The sequence below is a fragment of the Astyanax mexicanus genome, chromosome 8 (genome assembly GCF_023375975.1).
Source record: "Astyanax mexicanus isolate ESR-SI-001 chromosome 8, AstMex3_surface, whole genome shotgun sequence".
Taxonomy (NCBI): domain Eukaryota; kingdom Metazoa; phylum Chordata; class Actinopteri; order Characiformes; family Acestrorhamphidae; genus Astyanax; species Astyanax mexicanus.
This window is the reverse complement of record NC_064415.1, coordinates 39,447,963-39,467,953: the sequence shown is the minus strand read 5'-3', so window position 1 is coordinate 39,467,953 and position 19,991 is coordinate 39,447,963. Positions and strand designations below refer to the sequence as shown.

The 19,991-nt window shown below is 37.3% G+C and overlaps 2 protein-coding genes and 1 long non-coding RNA gene across 3 annotated transcripts in view; all 3 read left to right on the top strand.

The window, feature by feature from the left end:
* Nucleotides 1-5,307: 5,307 nt before the first annotated feature.
* Nucleotides 5,308-5,983, top strand: LOC125780452 (B-cell receptor CD22-like). Its single transcript, XM_049483125.1, has 2 exons — nucleotides 5,308-5,599; nucleotides 5,688-5,983. The coding sequence occupies exons 1-2, from the start codon at nucleotides 5,308-5,310 to the stop codon at nucleotides 5,981-5,983; spliced, it is 588 nt and encodes a 195-aa protein (XP_049339082.1).
* An 841-nt stretch (nucleotides 5,984-6,824) lies between these two features.
* On the top strand, nucleotides 6,825-8,875 carry LOC103041924 (uncharacterized). The gene is made up of 3 exons (XR_007440208.1): nucleotides 6,825-7,096; nucleotides 8,316-8,432; nucleotides 8,549-8,875. It is a non-coding gene; the product is annotated as an uncharacterized LOC103041924 (long non-coding RNA).
* Nucleotides 8,876-13,036: 4,161 nt separating this feature from the next.
* LOC111190563 (titin-like) overlaps nucleotides 13,037-19,991 on the top strand; it is a 135,829-nt gene continuing 128,874 nt past the window's right edge. Inside the window, exon 1 of the mRNA XM_049483124.1 lies at nucleotides 13,037-13,040. Within this exon, the coding sequence (XP_049339081.1) occupies nucleotides 13,037-13,040 (4 nt within the window). The remainder of the gene's footprint in view (nucleotides 13,041-19,991) is intronic.

Genomic DNA, 19,991 nt, shown 5'->3' with positions numbered 1-19,991 from the left:
TCAGGCTGTTTTTCCAATATTATTGACTGCGATACACTATGGCACAACCCTTTACTTGACACACAAGATTTTGTCCTGCTTCCTTAAATAATGTAGTGAATATGCAATTTCCATTTAGTTTATTTCTTTTGATGAACAATGATTTTAAATATTTCAATAATTTTGTTTTCTCTTGTGTTTGTGGACAAATTAGAGATTTGTAGATTTTGCTGTAGGTTCTGCTTTTTTATTTATTCATGATTACAATCACATAGTTATTTAGCATTACTAGCTTACTAAATTGTATGTATAAATTAAATTAAATCATTATTTAATATCAACAGAAATATCTAAACCTACATTGAGGGTGGATCCTCACACCACTGTCTACACTGGAGAAACACTTACTCTGACCTGTGATCTGAAGAGCTCTCTCACTGGATGGAAGTTTATCTGGTTCAGAATCTCTCAGCAGTTACCACCTCCTGAATATAAAAACACCAACACAGTCAATATATCAGCGTCTGATACAGGAACAGCAGAGTATCAGTGTTCAGCACTCAGAAGAGAAAACATCACCACAAACCACAGTGATCCAGTCAATATTACAGTACAAGGTATGTCATAATTTTGTGTACCGGGGGTCACAATTATATTCCATATATACTTTATAGTAAGAATACTATTCTATTATATTTATCTCCATCTGCAGCTCTGCCTAAACCTAAACTCACATCGAGTCTTACAGGATCTGCACTGAGAGGAAGTTCAGTGACTTTGGAGTGCAAACTGGATCAGACTACTGGATGGAAGTTTTACTGGTATAAAAACAAACAGAAAGATTTCAGCACTGAAACACAGTCCTACACCATTAGATCAGTAAGGGACTCTGATGGAGGTCAGTACTGGTGCAGAGCTGAAAAAGGAAGCATAACCACACCCTACAGTAATGCATTCTGGGTACAGGTTACCGGTAAGAATAACAACTTTCTGTTTTTGCTGATATACACTAATCAAGTATAATATTATGACCACCTTATTGTTTTTATACCCATTATCCATTTGTCATATATATATCATATAGTATTGTAGTATGTAATTGGAGACCACTGGTGGTTCTCAGTGGCGGACTTAGCAATTTGGGGGCTCAAGGCGAATTTAGCTAGGGGGCCCATCAATATTAATATGCAAGAAATAGGGTTGTGCCGATGGATGATATCATCGTCCATCCTCATGTATGACCCAACATCGCGATGGATGGTTACCATTGCGATGCAACACCCACTGTTTTTTTTTTTCCAGAAACATGCTCTGACCTTCTTTAGGTCTCCTTCACCTAAAACTTTAGCAGGGATTGTACAGAAAAAGATCAAATATAACTTAAATGAATTAGAGTCAGGGATGAAAATTAAAATACCCTACTGCTACAAATATGCCTAATTAGCATATTATTCTATTATTTATTATTATTCTATTATTATTCTATTATTATTATCCTATTATTATTATTTATATCTAGGTTACAGCTTGTCTTCGTCTTCGTTTTTCTACATGTCTGTATTCATTTTAAACATTTCATGTCATTCATGCTGGTTGTGCCAGGAAACTTGCTCATTGTCAGCCAGTGTTGGGCACGGTACTTTGAAAATAAATTATGTAAATTCTATTATTATTAGAAAAATAACAAACGAAAATAAACCCAAAATGTTAACAAAAATATAATCTAACGAATTTCAAAACATAGAAACGAAAAACGTTAAAATGGTATTAATATAATATAATATAACAACTGGATCAAACAGTTTAGCGTCAATCATAAGGAACGCGTGCGTCAGTCAAAAGGAAAGCGCACGCAGCATTGCGATTAAAAAAAAAAAAGTTTTAATAAATAATGTCCTATCAAGTGAATTAAAATATATGGTATTAAAAGGTATTACATTCACATGTTTATTGATATTTAATCAAGAGATATCAGGCAAAATGAGCCGTGCTGCGCTCTCTCTCTCCCCCTCCCTCCCGCAGCACGGAGCTACATTCAGCGCGAGGCTAAAAATAATATAACAACTAAAATTAAGATGAGTGAGGACCTGTAAAGTAAGCAAATATTGTCAAATATAAAGTACAGGTTGAGGGTTTGGGGAGCTGGTTCAATTATTTGAAACTGAAACTAACTGAAACTTATATTATTCTGTGCACTATTAGATAGCTTTTGATTGTGTTTTAAATGAGTTTTTATTTTATATTAATTACTTTTTATTAATTTTAAATATTTTTAGTATTTTATTGATAAAAAAAGCTTATCAGTTTTGGAAGAGAATCTGTTTTTAGTTTAGCCTCTTTCTTCTTTTTTTCTTTTTGTAGCAAGTGGTGCTTCATGGCTTCACTCAAAACCCACTTGTACACTTAATTTCACCTTAATTCCGCTCGTTCGTGGTTCAGGGCATGGCCACATGGCATGGATGGAATATTCCATTTTAACACAAAAGAGAGGGGGTGTGGACTGAACTGTATTTCTTTGTAATTTATTGTGTTGTCTTTGTTTCCATTTTAAACATACAAGAATCACAATTTCTGAACACACTATCTGTGAATTACTGTCCAAAGGGCCCCAATTACCAGCTGTAGGCCTATGGAAAGTTTGCAGCTAGTCAGGGGGCCCCTACAGTGGGCTGCAGTGGGAGGGGCCCAAGGCAGTTGCCTAGCAATGCCTCTATGCAAAGACCGCCTCTGGTGGTTCTAGAGGCAGGGCCAAAGGGGCAATGGCCCTAGCTGATCTCTGATTGCCCCCTGAAGTGCCCCTGTCCTGTTACACATTTTGTCTATGTAGATTAAAACCAAGTAAACGAGAGATTCCAGGCAACATAATCCAAAACAACCCTCAAAAAAAATCCACAAAAACATCCAAATAAAAGCAAAGATGGGCAAAATCCATATGCAAATAATTTTTACATATGCAGCCTGGAAAAAGCCAGTTTCTCTGATTTTATAGGTATATGGTTAAGTAAAACATTGTTGTTTTATTCTATAAACTACGAACAACATTTATCCCAAATTCCAAATAAAAATATTGTCATTTAGAGCATTTAATTGCAGAAAATGAGAAATGACTAAAATAGCAAAAAATATGCAGAGCTTTCAGACCTCAAATAATGCAAAGAAAACAAATTTATATTCATAACATTTTAAGCGTTCAGAAAATTTAACTGAATAACCCTGTTTTTTTATCACGGTTTTCATGCATCTTGGCACGTTTTCCTCCACCTCTTACTCACTGCTTTTGGATAACTTTATGCCACTCCTGGTGCAAATATTCAAGCAGTTCAGCTTGGTTTGATGGCTTGTGATCATCCAGCTTCCTCTTGATTCCATTCCAGAGGTTTTCAATTTGGTTCAATCAAAGAAATTCATCATTTTAAGTGGTCTCATTTTTTTCCAGAGCTTTATTAAATATTTTTTATATACATTTTAAGTTTGCAACATACTAATTGTTCAGTTTGATTTTTTTTATTTTATTTTCCGATTTAATTTTTTGTGTAACATTTTGGCACAAACTTAACTTAATAGATTTTACTGTGCAGGCTTTTTAAAATTACATTCAAGTGTTTGAACATGGTGCGACTGGTGAAATATTACTTGACCCCTCTAAAGACCACAGAGCAGCTAGTATTTAGGTGGTGGGTCATTCTGAGCACTGCAGTGGCACTGACATGGTGGAGGGTTTATGGTATATGTGGATCAGACGCAGCAGTGCTGCTGGAGTTTTTAAACACTGTTTTATTCACTGTCCACTTTATTAGAATATCATAAATAGCTTCTCCACCTCGTAGATGTAAAGTCAGAGACAGAAGCTCTTATGTTGCAGCACAGTTCTTGTTGGTCATTCTCTATTCCTTCATCAGTGGTCACAGGATGCTTCCCACAGGACGATGTTGGTGGACTATTCTTGGTCCAGCATTAAGAATACACTGAGGTGTTAAAAACTCCAGCAACACTGCTGTGTCTGATCCACTCATGCCAGCAAAATACACACTAACATACACACACCACCCCCATGCCAGTGTAACTAGCAGTGCTGAGAATGACCCAAGACCCAAATTATACCTGCTCTGTGGTTGTCCTGTGGGGGCCTGACCACTAACAAACAAGGTGAAAGGAGAATGCAGAAAACAGAAGTAGAGAACTAGAGGCTGTAAATATAGAACTACAAATTGCTCCTATAAGACCATTGAAGCTAAAAACTTAACTCACAAAACAAGTAAAAAAATCTGAAATAAGAAATTCAGAAAAAGCTTCTAGATGACAAAAGTCAGCATCTCATTATTGTCAGATCTATGCATTTAGATTAAGAAAATGTAACATATTTTGACCATGGAGTTTTGTGGATAGGGACTTTGAGCATTTATGGTTTGGTGTCTGCATTTTAGCCTTTCCTTTAGATAGTAAAGATAGATAATACTGGTGTGAATCGCTCTCTTGAGGTCATGCCACAGCATCTCAATTGGTTTGAGGTTGTTGATTTACTTCTATGTTGTCCTGTTGCATCATCCATCCTCTGTTGAGCTTTAGTTGTCGGACAGACGGTCTTAAGTTTTCCTGCAAAATATCTCGGTTAACTTGGAAATTCATTTCTCTGCATATTTCACAGTTGGGATGAGGTATTGATGATGGTGTGTTGTGATTTTTTTTCCAAACATAGCGTTGTGTGTTCATTCCGAACAACTCAATTTTGGTTTCATCTGTTCACAGTATATTTAGCCAGTACTGCTGTGGAACATCCAGTTGCTCTTGTGCAAATTTCAAACGTGCAGCAATGTTGTTTTTTTGGCTTTCTCTATGGTGTCCTTCCATGAATTCCATTCTTGTTTGATGTTTTCCTTATTGTAGATTTGTCACAACACATTTAATGACCAATTTATGCAGAAATCCAAGTAATCCCAAAGGGTTTACATACTGTTTCTTGCAACTGTATACGACTGCCATTTCCACCACACACACATCATGTGCTATTAAAACCTATGTGCTGGTCCTCTTTAAGCATAGTACTGTTTAAACCCTTTGGCTCAAACTTAGATAACTTTCTTGCTGGTCATTGTCTCTATAAAGCAGGTTGAAAAGTTACACACACTATATGTTAGCCCTGACAGTGGAAGCTGGAATTCTCCTTTGTCAGCTTGTGGCCTAAGACATCCTTTCTGAAACCCACTGGAAAATTCAAAAATTCCTTATTCACATAGTTGTGCCCTACTTACTTGTTACTTTGTTAATGACTGAGCCCAACCATGAGGTCATTTTCTTCTACATCATTAATACAATTCCATTTTTTTTAAAATGCGTGTTTTAACAGAAAGTCCTAAAGCTGTGGTGTCTGTAAATCCTGATAAAGATGTGTATAGAGGAGAGACTGTCACTCTGGGATGTGATATACAGTCAGGAGGAGACACTGAATGGAAATACAGCTGGTTTAAAGATGATCAAGAATTTCACTTACACAGCACATCTCAGGAGTTCAGATTTAACCCTGTTAGAGAGCATGACAGTGGTAAATTCACCTGCAGAGGAGAAAGAAAACGTGACTCAGTGTTCTCAGAGATGAGTGATGCTCTTACACTGACTGTGTTTGGTGAGTGTGTGGTTTTGTTCTCAGTAATTAAATGTAATAATCTTATCTCTCTGTATCATCATGATTTATTTCTGTTCTGTTCTGTCAGGTGAAGCTCAGGCAGTACTGAGTGTGTCTCCACAGAGCTGGCTGACTGAAGGAGACTCAGTGACTCTAAGCTGTGAGGTTAGACACTCCTCTACAGGCTGGAGGTTCAGCTGGTACAGAGATGGTCAGGAGCTCGTCTCAGACAGCAGAAGAGAAGCTGGAGGCTCCTACACTCTCAGTCCTGCTGCTCTAAATCACACAGGAGTTTATGTGTGCAGAGCAACGAGAGGAGAACCAACATTTGACACACAGTCCAGCAACCCACAGCCACTATGGATCACTGGTGAGAACATGTAGAATTGGTTCAGTGTGCACAATTTTGCAGGAACACCATCCTTGTAGATACAATCTGTTTGCGATTTTAATTGGGTACACTTAGCAAATAGGTGCATTTTGAGGTTTACAGTTATTGACAAGTCCATGGCCTAAACAAGGCTTGTGTCTCCTGACTTTGGGGCCTCCTGCATTGACTGTGGATGCAATTTTTGGCAGAGTCACTTGTCTGTTTGCATAGACACTTCATGCCAGACACTACTGGTCATGATCATTATCATTCACTGCACTGTCCACTGTCTGTGTTCATGCCTTCTATGACTTCCCCTTGGTACAAAAGAGACACTGTGGCTTGGGGAATCTCAGCACTAAAGCCCTTACTCACTGCTGTTGTCCACTTGCCCTTCTTTTTGTTTGCATGGACGCTTCATGCCAGACACTACCGGACATGATCATTATCATCCACTGCAGTCTATTGTCATTGTTTATTCCTTCTATGACTTACCTCTGATACTCAAGAGACACAGTGGACAAAATAATCTCAACACTAAAGCCCTCACTCACCGCTGTTGTCCACTTCCCCTTCTCTCTACATCTATTATCCTATTATTCTCTGCCTTTTTTCCCTTCTCACATAAAATGGGCATACATTCTGATCAACCTGTTCAGACTGAGTTGCATTATCTTATCATTGCTTCTCTTTACAATACAATTTTAAACACAAAATAACACAGCTTTTTAATCCTGTACTTGCTTGCCTATGTCTGTTCCAAACAAAGAATGTCAGTCAGTAAAGCAAAAAATGTTTTTCAATGAAACAAAAAAACTGTAACCCTTAGGTTCATTATTTCTTTCCAGGCCCGTCTCCTCCGGTCTCTCTCATCATCCGTCCCGGCAGAACTCGCCACTTTATCAATGACTCTCTGTCTCTGAGCTGTGAGGGACAGAATGACTCTACTGGATGGAGAGTGAGACGATACACACACAGTGGGGAGTTGTTAGATTGTACATCAGTCTGGGTATCAGTTACAGGATATACATGCAACATCAGCTCTCTCTCCACATCTCACACTGGAGTGTACTGGTGCCAGTCTGGATCTGGAGGAAGGAGCCATCCGCTTAACATCACAGTGCACAGTGAGTTTCCAGTGTTTCCATACATGACTTTAACACTGTCCAGTAACATTAGTATTAACACAAGTATAGTACTTATAAATCAAAATATAATTTCTATAGACAGTTTCAAAGGAATATTCATGAGCGTAGGAAGTGACGTAGCTGTTCCTAGAACACTTCCGTTTAGCGGTAAACATCGTTCAAAACAGTGGACGTAACTTTTTAATTTAACATGAATGCAAACTTCACATAGTCTGAGAGTCACAAACATTGAAAATCAGGTCAAATTGTTCTTTAAACAAGTAAACTATGGAGGACCAAAAATGACAAAAGTGTAAATAAATACACTTATAAATGTATAAATATATAAATAAATAAATGAATAAATAAATTAATGTTGAAATGAATAATTATATATATAAATGCACATATAAATTAATAAATAAATAAAAATATAAAAAATAAATCGTGCACAAATAATCGTATAGGTAAATTAATTAATTAATAAATACATTTCTTATTTATATATTTATTTATTCATTTATATGTGCATTTATTTATGTCAACATTTATTTATTTATTTATTTCAACATTTTTTTATTTATTTTTATTTAGTCATTTTTGGTCCTCCATAGTAAACACGCTTGCTTTCGTTTTTCATACTGCTAACCTGCCCTGCAGTTACAGCGTCCGCTCACAACTTCTCCCTCCTTCTTAGCTACAAACCATGCAGGGTACATGTTGGATAGCGTTTGACTTCCTCCAACCTCAAAATACACTATAGTTATGCCTCTCTACTACAGGAACAAATATTCCCAACTTTTCCACTGAGAAAGTAATTATATGCACCCAAGCTGCGGTGCGCTTTTACTGCCTCCGTTTCAACAAGGTAGTGATCACATCTGGGTAGGTCACATCTGGAAACGTTTTAAATCAGAGGAAAAAACTTCCCTTTTAAATCCTTACCAAAAGGATCAGGAAAAGAGGTTTGATCACTTATTACTAATTTCTAACTATAGCGTGTTTGCTCTGTGTTCAGGAGCGAAATATGCGCTCTCATTTTGACAGCTGTATACTTGAATATAGCGCCACCGGAAGCGTCGAAGGAACAGACATGCGCAGTAGCTTTGTTATTGTTTTCCTCATTGAAATGGTCTATTCAGAATCTAATTAGAAATAGATACCCATAATATAACTGTTTTTGTTTGTTTTTTTGTGTTTATGTGTTTATTTGTGTCAGGTCTGTCCAGTTCAGAAGCTCCATTCTCAGTCCTCTGTCTGCTCAGTTGTCTGGTGGCAGCGTCTCCATATCTGTTAGCGTCCATCATACTGGGGGTGAAATGCTACAGAGCTCGAGGTGAGAACTCAATAAACTCACTCTAAAACTCAGTGGATCAGAAATCTCTCTGTTCCACTTAAACTGAATCAGATTATCTGATTAAAGACTAATCTGATCATCATTGTGTTTCACAGCTGAACCTGATGAGGTGAACAGAACGTAAGAACTGATAGAAGAGGAACATCGTACTGAGAGCTGAATTCCAGGTTTTCATGTTAGAGTTCTAATCCTGTGTGCTTTTAGGACCCTGTTTGAGACCCCCAGTTCCCCAGACGTTCAGCAGCTTCATTTTCACTCTCTGTCAGTAAATGCAGTACTAGTTATGGGGCAGAGGTGGCACTGTTCAGCTACAGACTGATTGAGTCTTTAAACTCACATGAGTTTAATATAATATAATTTTAAAATATATTTAAAATTCATCAGATTACTATTGATCACAAATGACATACAGAGATTGTTACATCTTATATTTAAAAAAAATGAATGATATATTTATTTTATTTTAAGAAGATTTCTGACCTTTCTTGCAATAAAATCACTTTTTGGGATTGTCATTAGACCTCACATACATACTTAATGTTGTTTTCATAAGCTGGTTGACATTTGCAAAGTGGTGCAATAAAACAACATTTTGGGTTATATTATTTTTTAACATAGATGTCCTAATTATTATGCCACAGTTAGTTCTGACCTTGCTTTTTTGTCTCAGGAGCATTCTTTTGTCTCAACATTTAATGATAATGGTATGCAGAAGAAATCTCTATATCAGTGTGCTTTACTCACCTGTAACATAATAACAGCCAGCAAGCTGTTAAAAATAATTTGCTGAATGTACTGAGCCATTACATCAGCTCATAAGGCATGTGTAAAATCTATAAAAAATATTAGAATTTCAGCACTGTGGTATAATCAAAATAATATAAACTATTAAAATTGAAGAATTATTTTTTTATGCAGTTACTCAAACATTTATTACAAGAGAAAATATTAGGCTTATTTTACCTGCAGTGTGAATGAAGCCTTAATCAAATTTCTCACATCAGATCATCTCTACAGGAGTCTCATGGTTGTATTCATACAAAAGTTTAAAAAAAGATTTCAGTCCTCAAGAGAGGAAGAAAGTCCCATCCATTATTAACTCTCAAATATTTGCTTCAAAAACTCTGAATGTTTAGTGTATTTACATTAAATATATATTTGAGGTTATAGAAATACGAAGAATTTGCAAAAGAACAGATTTTTCACATGATAAAAAGAAAAACATTATCCAATATATGGAGATGACATGTTTAACATCAAGAAGAAAGTGTTTGTTTAATTCTTCTTATATTGATTTGATATTTAAGCTGCCAACGTCTGACTCGGCAAGCTGACACTGTTTGGTCATGAACAAGGTGTGGTGAATTTGGTTGTCTTGTTTTGTCTTGAGATAGAAAAACACTGAGAGGCGTTCATATATATTTATATATTGGTAAGGTAGCGTCTGTGTTCCCAAAATAGACAGTTTCAGAAAGCTGAGGCCAGAGTGTTGTTTTGTTCTGGTGGTTTGACTTCTGTCCTGGTGAAACAGTGGTGAAGATATATGCTCTTGCCCACTCACAATCACAAGCTATTCAAACCATCCCCTCCAGAAATCACCTAAGAAACTCCAAACAGCAGCTAATTTACATTTATATTTATATAATTTACCAGATTTTCTTATCCAGAGTGACTTACAAAAGTGCTTCATTTCTCACTTGGAACATTATGTGGGGAAAGAGTGTGGAGGAGTTTTGTCCTATAGTTTATTGTGTTATTCTCGATTAAATAAATAATCAGTATTTTAGCTTAAAAAATATTTAGCATGATCAATAGGTTTTCCAGTTTTACTTTCTGAGCTCTGATTAATTATTTCATTTTTTATATTCATCATATTTAATTATTTGATTCATATGTAACATAGGTACAACTTCATATGTGCTGTGCTTAATTTGGCTGAGATAGGCTTTACGGGTTAGTACGAAAACTGTACATTCATTCAGTATTTTGTGGATTATATGTGTGAGATATGCGTGAACTTCACAAAGGCTAACCATGCTTTTTACAAATACTGTACTAACAAAACTACAGTGGTATGAAAATGTTTGGGCACCCCTGATAATTTTCATGATTTTCCTTTTAAATAATTGGTTGTTCAGATCAGCAATTTCAGTTAAATATATAATATAGCAGATAAACACAGTGATATTTTAGAAGTGAAATAAAGTTTATAGGATTTACAAAAAGTGTGCAATAACTCAAGTGACTCTGTTTGTGGCGTGTGCTCAGAAATGGCTTCTTGTGCATTTCTCTCCCATACAGCCTCTCCTTGTGTAAAGTGCACATCTTTCTGCAGAAAGATGATGTTGTAGGTCTTTGGAGATGGTCTGTGGGTTGACTATGACTGTTCTCACCATCCTTTTCCTCTGCTTATCTGAGATTTTTCTTGTTCTGTCACTTCAGGTCTTAACTAGAACTGTAGCTGTGATCTTTCTTTCGTTTCTTTAATCTTTTGACACGTGTATGTATATTTTTGAAAATATCAGTTTTGGAATTCCATTAAATGAAACAAAACAGTGTTTATAATGTTGATCTTTGTATTATCTTTTTTAAAAAATAGTATCATAGGTGTATTATATTTAAGCCTATTAGTGCCTGTATTGTGGTTGATAACAATAAAGGTTGCTTGCAAAAATTTACAAATGAAGCAATGTTTATTAGCCCTTGGCCAAACATACTGTATGTAATATAAATGTGTAGGCGGGGGGGGTGTACAATTTGTGTTTATCAAAAATGTGTTTTGATATATGTTTTTTACAAAAAATGAGCCAATGCCAATGAGTTTGAATTTGATGAAAAATGAAAATGGGTCCCACAGACCCGAACACCACACAAGGGTTAAAAAAAGATTTCAGCCCTCAATATTTGCTCCACAATTTCAGAAAGTTTGTGTATTTACATTAAACGTATATTTGAGGTTATATAAATTTTTTACACGATAAAAAGGAAACCATCACAATCAAATATATGGAGATGACCCTTTTGACGTCAAGAATTAAGTGTTTTCTTTAATTCCTGTTATACTGATTTGATACCCAAGCTGCCAATTTCTGATACCCAGACTCGGCAAGCTGGCACTGTTTAGTCTTGAAAAAACCCCTCAAACTTTACTGCCATGGATACCCACTGCTCTGTGCACCTGTGCTCACTGTGTGTCACTCATGTGTGTGTGTGTTTACTGCATTAATATTTTAAATGTGGAAACCACATCTGTGCTCCCAGCACAATTATAGTAAATATGTTTTTTTTTTGGGACCTTAAGCAAAGCCCATAACTCTCAGTGTGTGTGACCACATTGCGTCTATGCATCAAGCACAGGTGTGGTAAATTTGGTTGTCTTGTCTTGTCTTGAGATACCTGAAAACACTGAGAGGTCTTCATATATATTTAAATATATTGGTTAGATAATGTCTGTGTACCCAGAATAGACAGTTTCAGAAAGCTGAGGTCAGAGTGTTGTTTTGTTCTGGTGGTTTGACTTCTGTCCTGGTGAAACAGTGGTGAAGATATTCTCATGATTAAAAAAAGAGTGGTGCTTTTGCCCACTGCTTTCTAATAAAATCATCCTTGTGGAAATCAACATTGCGGTATTCTACCAAACTCTATTTTATCCTTTTATCCTTTTTATCTATTCCTTCTACAGTTTTCTGTTGTCCCAAAAACAGGTAAGATACATTTTTATTTATTTGAGGTGTTCAGATTAATTAACCATAAACTTTATGGGCTTTATCTTAGGCCCTGAGCATGGTGTGTTGCAATGCTCCTTGCTAACTTACACCCTGCTATAACAGTCTATTTTCACGCCTTGTGTCTGTGATGCTTAAATAACGAGTGTTTAGGAATATATCTATGCCAGTGGGTGTGGTGGTGGTCTGAAAGTAAGGTGTTTTCAGGTAAATTTTTGTTGTAGTGCTATCTTGGTGGCAGAAAACACAGGTGCACCACTGACTGATCACAACCTTGTCCATAGTCAAGTGTCAGACGTCCATACCTACCGTGCGAGTTGCTGGCTCATCTATAGACTGTTCAAATAGGGACCTATATGTGTGAATGGAATGATGATATATGTAAGTGATTACAACATGACAGCAAAAGAATAAGTAGATTAGGAAAGCTGTACAATTGAATTGGGCTGTTTCTAGTCTAAAGACAAACTGAAACATGGTTAGGAATGGAGGCAGACTGGTTCCCTATGGATTCCTGTAACTCATTTGAACATAAATGTTTTAGATGATGCCACAGGATGTCCTGAACATGTTGCTGAGCAGGTATTCTTCCCCTTATCACCACTAGGGGCGACCAACTGTCATTTGTGATGTCTGCCTCACTTATCTTATATTCATTTAGTGCTTTAGTAATGCACACACTTCAGAAACTAACATGATGTGAATGCAAGGTACAGTACGTACAGTACAGTAGTATAGTTATTCCTGATTAAATACATAATCAGTATTTTATCTTAACAATATTTAGCATGACCAATTTGTTATTCAGTTTTATTTTCTGATCTCTAGTTAACTGTTTTGAGTGATTTATATGTAACCATGGGTAAAACTTTATATGTGCTGTGCTTATTTTTTCCGAAATAGGCTTCAAGGCCTCTTCTTGGAGTTGGTACGAAAACTGTACATTTACTCAGTATTTTGTGGACTAATCTGAGATACAGGGGTTGGACAATGAAACTGAAACACCTGTCATTTTAGTGTGGGAGGTTTCATGGCTAAATTGGAGCAGCCTGGTGGCCAATCTTCATTAATTGCACATTGCACCAGTAAGAGCAGAGTGTGAAGGTTCAATTATCAGGGTAAGAGCACCGTTTTGCTCAAAATATTGCAATGCACACAACATTATGGGCGACATACCAGATCTCAAAAGAGAACAAATTGTTGATGCACGTCTTGCTGGCGCATTTGTGACCAAGACAGCAAGTCTTTGTGAAGTTTCAGAAGCCACAGCATCCAGGGTAATGTCAGCATACCACCAAGAAGGACCAACCACATCCAATAGGATTAACTGTGGACGCAAGGGGAAGCTGCCTGAAAGGGATGTTTGGGTGCTAACCCGGATTTTATCCAAAAAACATAAAACCACGGCTTCCTAAATCACGTCAGAGATCAGTGTGCACCTCAACTCTCCTGTTTTTACCAGAACTGTCCGTCAGGACAATAAATTATTGTGGTCTAAAACCAGGTGTTTCAGTTTCATTGTCCAACCCCTGTATGTGTGAGTTTCACGAGGGCTGACTTATGCCTTATGGCACATGATTAAAGCAGGCTAATCAAACAAGTTGAGACCAGTCATCAACTTAGGTCAGTTTGACCTCAAGTATGTACACTACTCACTTGTGATTGGTGGAGTGGCGGGTGATGAGTTTGTTAGTTAAGGGATAAAGACTTGACCAGGTCAGATAATAATATAGTAATAAAAAGGCCATTCAGTGGACATGTGAAATATTGCTGGTGTTTTACTCAGTACTATGGTCAAAAGTCAGGGGCACAAAAATACCAGGTGAAAAAAATTAACCAGCGTGTTTTAATATTTTGTGTGTGTAAATTAAGTTCTCGTGAGCACAAATGTGAAACTTGCGAGCAAAAAAAAGGGAATCATGTGCGCGCTGAAGAAAATGTTGCTCCTCTTTTTCTCCTCTCGAATTCACAGTTCTCCTCGTGCTCCATGTGAGTTACCTGCGGCAGCAGTTTTCTCTTGAGTGAGTTTTTTGCGCTTGGTTGGTGGTTTTGACAGTTTGGGGGCGGGGTCAGGGTCGCCGCCCTCAGCAAATGCTATTGACTGATATCTCCAGGATTTTTGACGGACCGCCTACCTCCAGGAGCCTGAGGAGGGCAGGGAAAGAAGGCAGCAGGGGAGTTAGCTAACTGGCTATGCTAACATCCAAACAACCCGCTCTCCAGCTCTGTCTGCCAAGGTTAGCGCCTGGAGAGACCGTCTCTCCGAGCGAACAGCAGTCTAGAGCCGGTCGCTCCAAGCACTGAAGCTGCGCAGACAGAGCCGGAGGGTCGGTCGCTCCTGGCTCTAACCCGGCAGACAGAGTCAGCGAGCCTGCCACTCCGGGCACTATACCCGGGCTAACAGCGCTGGAGAGCGGGTTGTTTGGATGTTAGCATAGCCAGTTAGCTAACTCTCCTGCTGTCCTTCTTTCTCCGCCCTCCTCCGGCTCTTGGAGGTAGGCGGTCTGTCACAAACCCTGGAGATTTCAGCCAATAGCATTCACTGAGACTGCTGCCGCAGGTAACTCACATGGAATGAATTGAACTGTGAATTCGAGAGGAAAAAAAAGAGATGATAAAAATGAAGCTTGAGAGCAATATTTTGTTCAGAGCACACACAATTCCCTTTTTTTGCTCGCGAGTTTTACATTTGCGCTCACGAGAAGTTAATTTACACATACAAAAAGTTGAAAACACACTGGTTAATTATTTTCACCTGTTATTCTTGCTTCCCCGACTTTTGACATTGATGTGACGCCATACAGTACATACTGACCTAAATAACCTGTTAAATGTTTGTAAAATGCTAAACGTTGATTTTAAATATTTAGCAGAAAGTGATATAAACATATAAACTGTGGGAACCATCTGTCCTTTACGTCTCCACACACAGGACTATTTTCACTTAGAGCGAGAGGTGGTGGGGCCTATTGTGTTTGTGGTGTGACGTTTGTTTCAGAGTGACTGTGGTAATGACGTCCTCGTCTACTGAGGATCTAAATAAAAAGAAAAACAGTGCAGTCAAAAGTCATACTATTTAAAGCAGTTAAGTCACAATAACATAAATTTTTCCATCAACGTTCTCATGATTTAAATCCTTACTAGTCTAATCATATTAATACAATTTAAGTTAAACTCTAGTTTAGCAATAACAACGTGAATGATTTGCAATCGGACACAGCATTTCACAGTTACTAGCAACAACAGCAGTAGCTCCACCCAGCCTAAAGCAGGTTTTAGTGGAAAATGTAAATGTGTTTACTGATAAGTCTAGTTAGATGATCCAGATTTTGACCAGTAAAGCTGTTTTATAACGTCAAAAAATGGACCACTGAGTTTTTCCCCTTTTGCATATTTTATTTGGAAATAAAAATTAGATAATAGGCATTTTCATTCAGAAAATGTCTGTTGTCAATGCACAAAAAATAAAAATGCTAATGATATACTGTTTTTTTTAATTATGTACTTTTTCTAACACTATACTTATCATGTTTTCTGATAGTCAGACATAGGGCCCTATTTTAGGGATCTATAGCACACTGGTTCGTTGCACTTTCTGCCTTTTTCTTTTAGGGGTGTGTCCTGTGTCTTGGTATAGTGAGCGTGCAAAAGGCGTGTACTAATTCTCTTAATTATTCATGGGTGTGTTTTGGGCGTAACATGAAATAAACCAATTAGATTAGTGATCATTCCCTTTAAGAGCCAGACCCTGTGACTTTGACGCATTTGTATCTTAACAGCGCAGCACTGTGCGCTGTACATGTGCGTTCATGATGTGAAGATACACCAGCAGCTCATTTAAGGGAACGGCAATGTTTTTTATTCTTTTTCCTGTTTAATGTTTATGTAAAAGCGTTTGCAATACTAACTGATGTTAGTTTCACTTTCTAATCATAGAAACAGCTCACCAAAACCTCAACCTATTCTTTATATTTGACATTATATGATCAACTTTACAGGTCCTTATAACTCATCTTAAGTCTATTTAACTGTATTGAGTTTTATTTTATATTTGTAGCCTCGCTCTGAATTCAGCTCCACGCTGTAAAAGAGAGAAAGGGAGGCGCAGCACATTTTACCTGATTTCTCTTGGTTTAATAACAGTAAATATGGTGATTATAGTGAGTTTTATACCACTTCTTTACTATATGAACTACACTTGATTCGACCTTATTAATTCAAACAATTTTTTTTTTTTACAAAACAGAGGCAGTCCTGCGTGCAATGTTGTGTGCTTCGGCATTTTTGTGTGAGGTATTTTAGAGCAACTGAGGCCACATGGTGCGTGAATGAGAGCTGGTCATCAACCATAACACCCAGGTTCTTGTCGGTGAGAGAGAGAGTCGATGCTTATAGAAAAGTTGTGTTGAAAAGATGATTTTGCTGGTATGACCAGAAGTTCAGTCTTTGAGAGATTTAATTGAAGGTGATTCTCCTTCATCCATGAGGATATGTCAGAGAGACACTGCGATATCCGTGCAGAGATTGAGTCTTCAGGTGAGAATGACAGGTATAGCTGGGGGTCATCAGCAAAGCAATGGTAGGAAAAGCTATGTGAGTGGATAACCTAGCCAAGAGAGGAGGTGTATATTGAGAAGAGAAGGGGACCCAGTACTGAACCCTGGGGAACCCCAGTGGATAGGGAGTGGGCTGAGGACAGCTGTCCTTGCCACGACACCTTGAACGAGCGCCCAGTGAGGTATGATCTGAACCATGACAGCACATTGTCTGAGATCCCCATGTTTGAGAGAGGACATATCCGTCGGCATTAATATATTCCTAAACTCCAACAATATGTTTTAATGACGAAAAAAAAAGCATAAAAAATAGAAAAGCATAAAAATAGACTGTTTCTAGCGTATGAGATAGCAATGAGCATTGCAATGTGCCTTGTGCAGGGTGTACGATAAGGCCCATAGTGTCAAACTCACTGATACCATTACATATGAGTACAGTACCAGCTCTTATAAACCTAAACAACATACACGTTTCTCCTGCTCTTGAGAAGCTATTAATTATTAATTAATTCTTTAATTGAAATCATGCCATGAATGCCCAAAAAGTTCTTGTTTCTTTCCAAGTTGAAGAATCAGATTTTTCTTGCTACTAGACAGAAGCTGCTTATTGTGTTCAGGAAATTACCTTATTATCTCTCTCTCTCTCTCTTTCTCTCTCTCTGTGGGATGTGCTTTGTGAGAGGTATATAACACTCAGTCAGTCAGTGACTCAGTCTATCAGTCAGTGATCAGTAGCACAGTATGGGGGTCAGTCTGCTCTCTGTTCTGATCTGTAAGTAAATATTTTATTTATATCTTCATTAGACTCAGAGCTGCTGCTGTATGAAGGTGATTAAATACAGTCTGAATAGAATCAGTGCAGATTTGTGAGCTTTAGCTCTTCTTCTCATGATAGACGTCTTCAGTTCTTCTTCAGTTTAAGGTAGTTTGATGTGTTTTATGACGTGTTTTTTGACGTGATGAGGTGCTCATAGCAGCAGATGAAAGTAGCAGGACTCAAGTGTGGATTTCAGTGTAATTGAACAAATCTTGCAGTTATCTCACAGTTTTGCGGATAGTAAATGGATGTGAAATGATCTAGGGTTTAATATTTACAGTTCTGATGTACTTGAAACCTTTTGATTACCTCATATTACTGGATATATGAGTTCCATAAGAATAATAACAGTAAAAAAATCAATATTTATTTTCAGGCCCAATATGGCCACATAAAATTATAATATATTTAATGTGCATGAGGAGGATAGAGTACAGATAATGGTTGAGGACAGTAATGGACACTATTAGATGGTGTTTGCACAAGTGCACATGGGGAGAGGATGGGGGTAAGAGATGTGGGAGGGTCTTCTCTACATCGGGCTCTGATCAGTATTTTTTGTTATGATTAGCATCTTAGCCTGCCATTAAAGGGGAAAATACCCATCAACTAATTTAGAAATAGCAACAAAAAGACCCAACAGGTGGTCGTGAACAGGACCATCGTGGTGGGAAACAGTACAGTTGTAGTGGTGGTTGTAGACAGTAATGCACACATTGTACATGGTGAACTGTGCAGAGGTAGCTATTGTGCTGTGTAATAAGTGTGCACAGTGCAGTGATGGTGGTGGAGTTTATCAGTGGAACAGAGTGGTGGTGGACTGGACTGACACAGTTTTTCAGGCTGGGCATATTTACAGGCCTCACACACACTCACTATCACTACTGTATCTGCCTGAATAAATGTTCAGTATTGTTTTTTTTATGTATGTCTAAGACAATACCAAATACTCTTTATAACTGCCTACTTATTATGCAATCAATCAATCAATCTTTTTTTTTTAACTCAGAGGAACATTAGGGGTGACCATCAATTTTAATGCTGCTGAGCATTTTCAGTAAGAGGCAGAAACAGAAATAATGCTGGGCTCTGGGACAGACATACAGCTACTGTATCTACATGAATATGTGTTTAGTATGGGTATTTATATTGTTGTTTAAGTGAATACAAAATACCAAAATGCAATATCTGCCCACTGATTATTTATCAGCTGCATTTATGATACAGATTGTTTTACACATGCTTTATGGTATACAACATGTTTTGATCATATAATACCTTAAATACTTAAATATACACATATCTATGAAGAACCCAACTTTCTTTAAGTTCTAGGTAGAAAATAAAAACAGGTTAGCCCTGGGGTGCATTTCTTGTTAATGAAAGGTATTACAGACAACTTTAAGAATGACAATTTTGCACCTGTTTCCCAAAAGCCTTTTTTAGTCTCTAAAGTTATGAACAGGTTAAATTTTTCTGTATCTGCGCTGTAAAGCCCCACCAGTTGAAAACAAAACCACTAATGTGCATACATTTTCTCATTATTATCAGGCACATGTTTATTATAAAAAGTACTAACAAATATATATGGCTATTAAGCGCATCCACTAATAAAAAACTGTTTATATAACGACTGAACATGACTATAAGCTGCACTTTTAATTAACTATGCTATGTACACAAATAACATTATAATAACCTTAGCTGAACAGTGTTTAACAGGTAGAGCAAGCGTTAGTTCGTGGAGGTGTTCTGCTGCTTTAAGATGTTTATTTGAGTGGGCAATTTATATTATAATGTTGATCAATCTGATAATTTATTCCAGTATTTTTTTAAATGTGTTTTAGATGTGACCAAATGTAATTTTAACATGTAGGACATTAAAAATCCTGTCCATAGAATTAATTTGTAAACAAAGTCTAAATTTATGGGGGAGTAAAAAAGGTGTTGTTGAATGTTATCCCTTTAAAACCAGTTACAAAGAAAATAAAAGCTTAAATCTCATAATATTAAGACTTTTCTCGAAGGCGATTCATTTTTTATTTTTAGAGTGCGCTGGGGCACAAATTCTCATTTGAGCTCATGCTGTGCTCTTTACATGCGGCCAGTTTTAATAATTTGTTTCTGGATTCTTTTCATCAAAGCCTTCCACTCAGCTCAGAGACCCACTTTAAATGCACCTCATGCCTACTGTGAATTAAGGGGGGGGGGGGGGTTCTCGATGCTGTGGGTCCGCTTTTTGTTAGAAGGCCCCGGGAACCTTGTTAGGGTGCATGGCATCGTTAACTCTTAGAAATAAGGGACATTTTAAATAAAAAATATCTACACAAAAATGGTTTTCCAGAGAGAAAATCAAGCTCCTCTCATGACCATCTCCATGTCCTCAGACCTCAACCCAATAGAAGAGCTATGGGGTTATCTTGTGAAATGGCATAAAGTG

Coding starts and splice junctions, on each gene's coding strand:
- LOC125780452 (XM_049483125.1), top strand. CDS start 5,308: ATGCGTGTTTTAACAGAAAGTCCTAAAGCTGTGGTGTCTGTAAATCCT. Junction 5,600..5,687: donor TCTTACACTGACTGTGTTTG/GTGAGTGTGTGG, acceptor CTGTTCTGTCAG/GTGAAGCTCAGGCAGTACTG.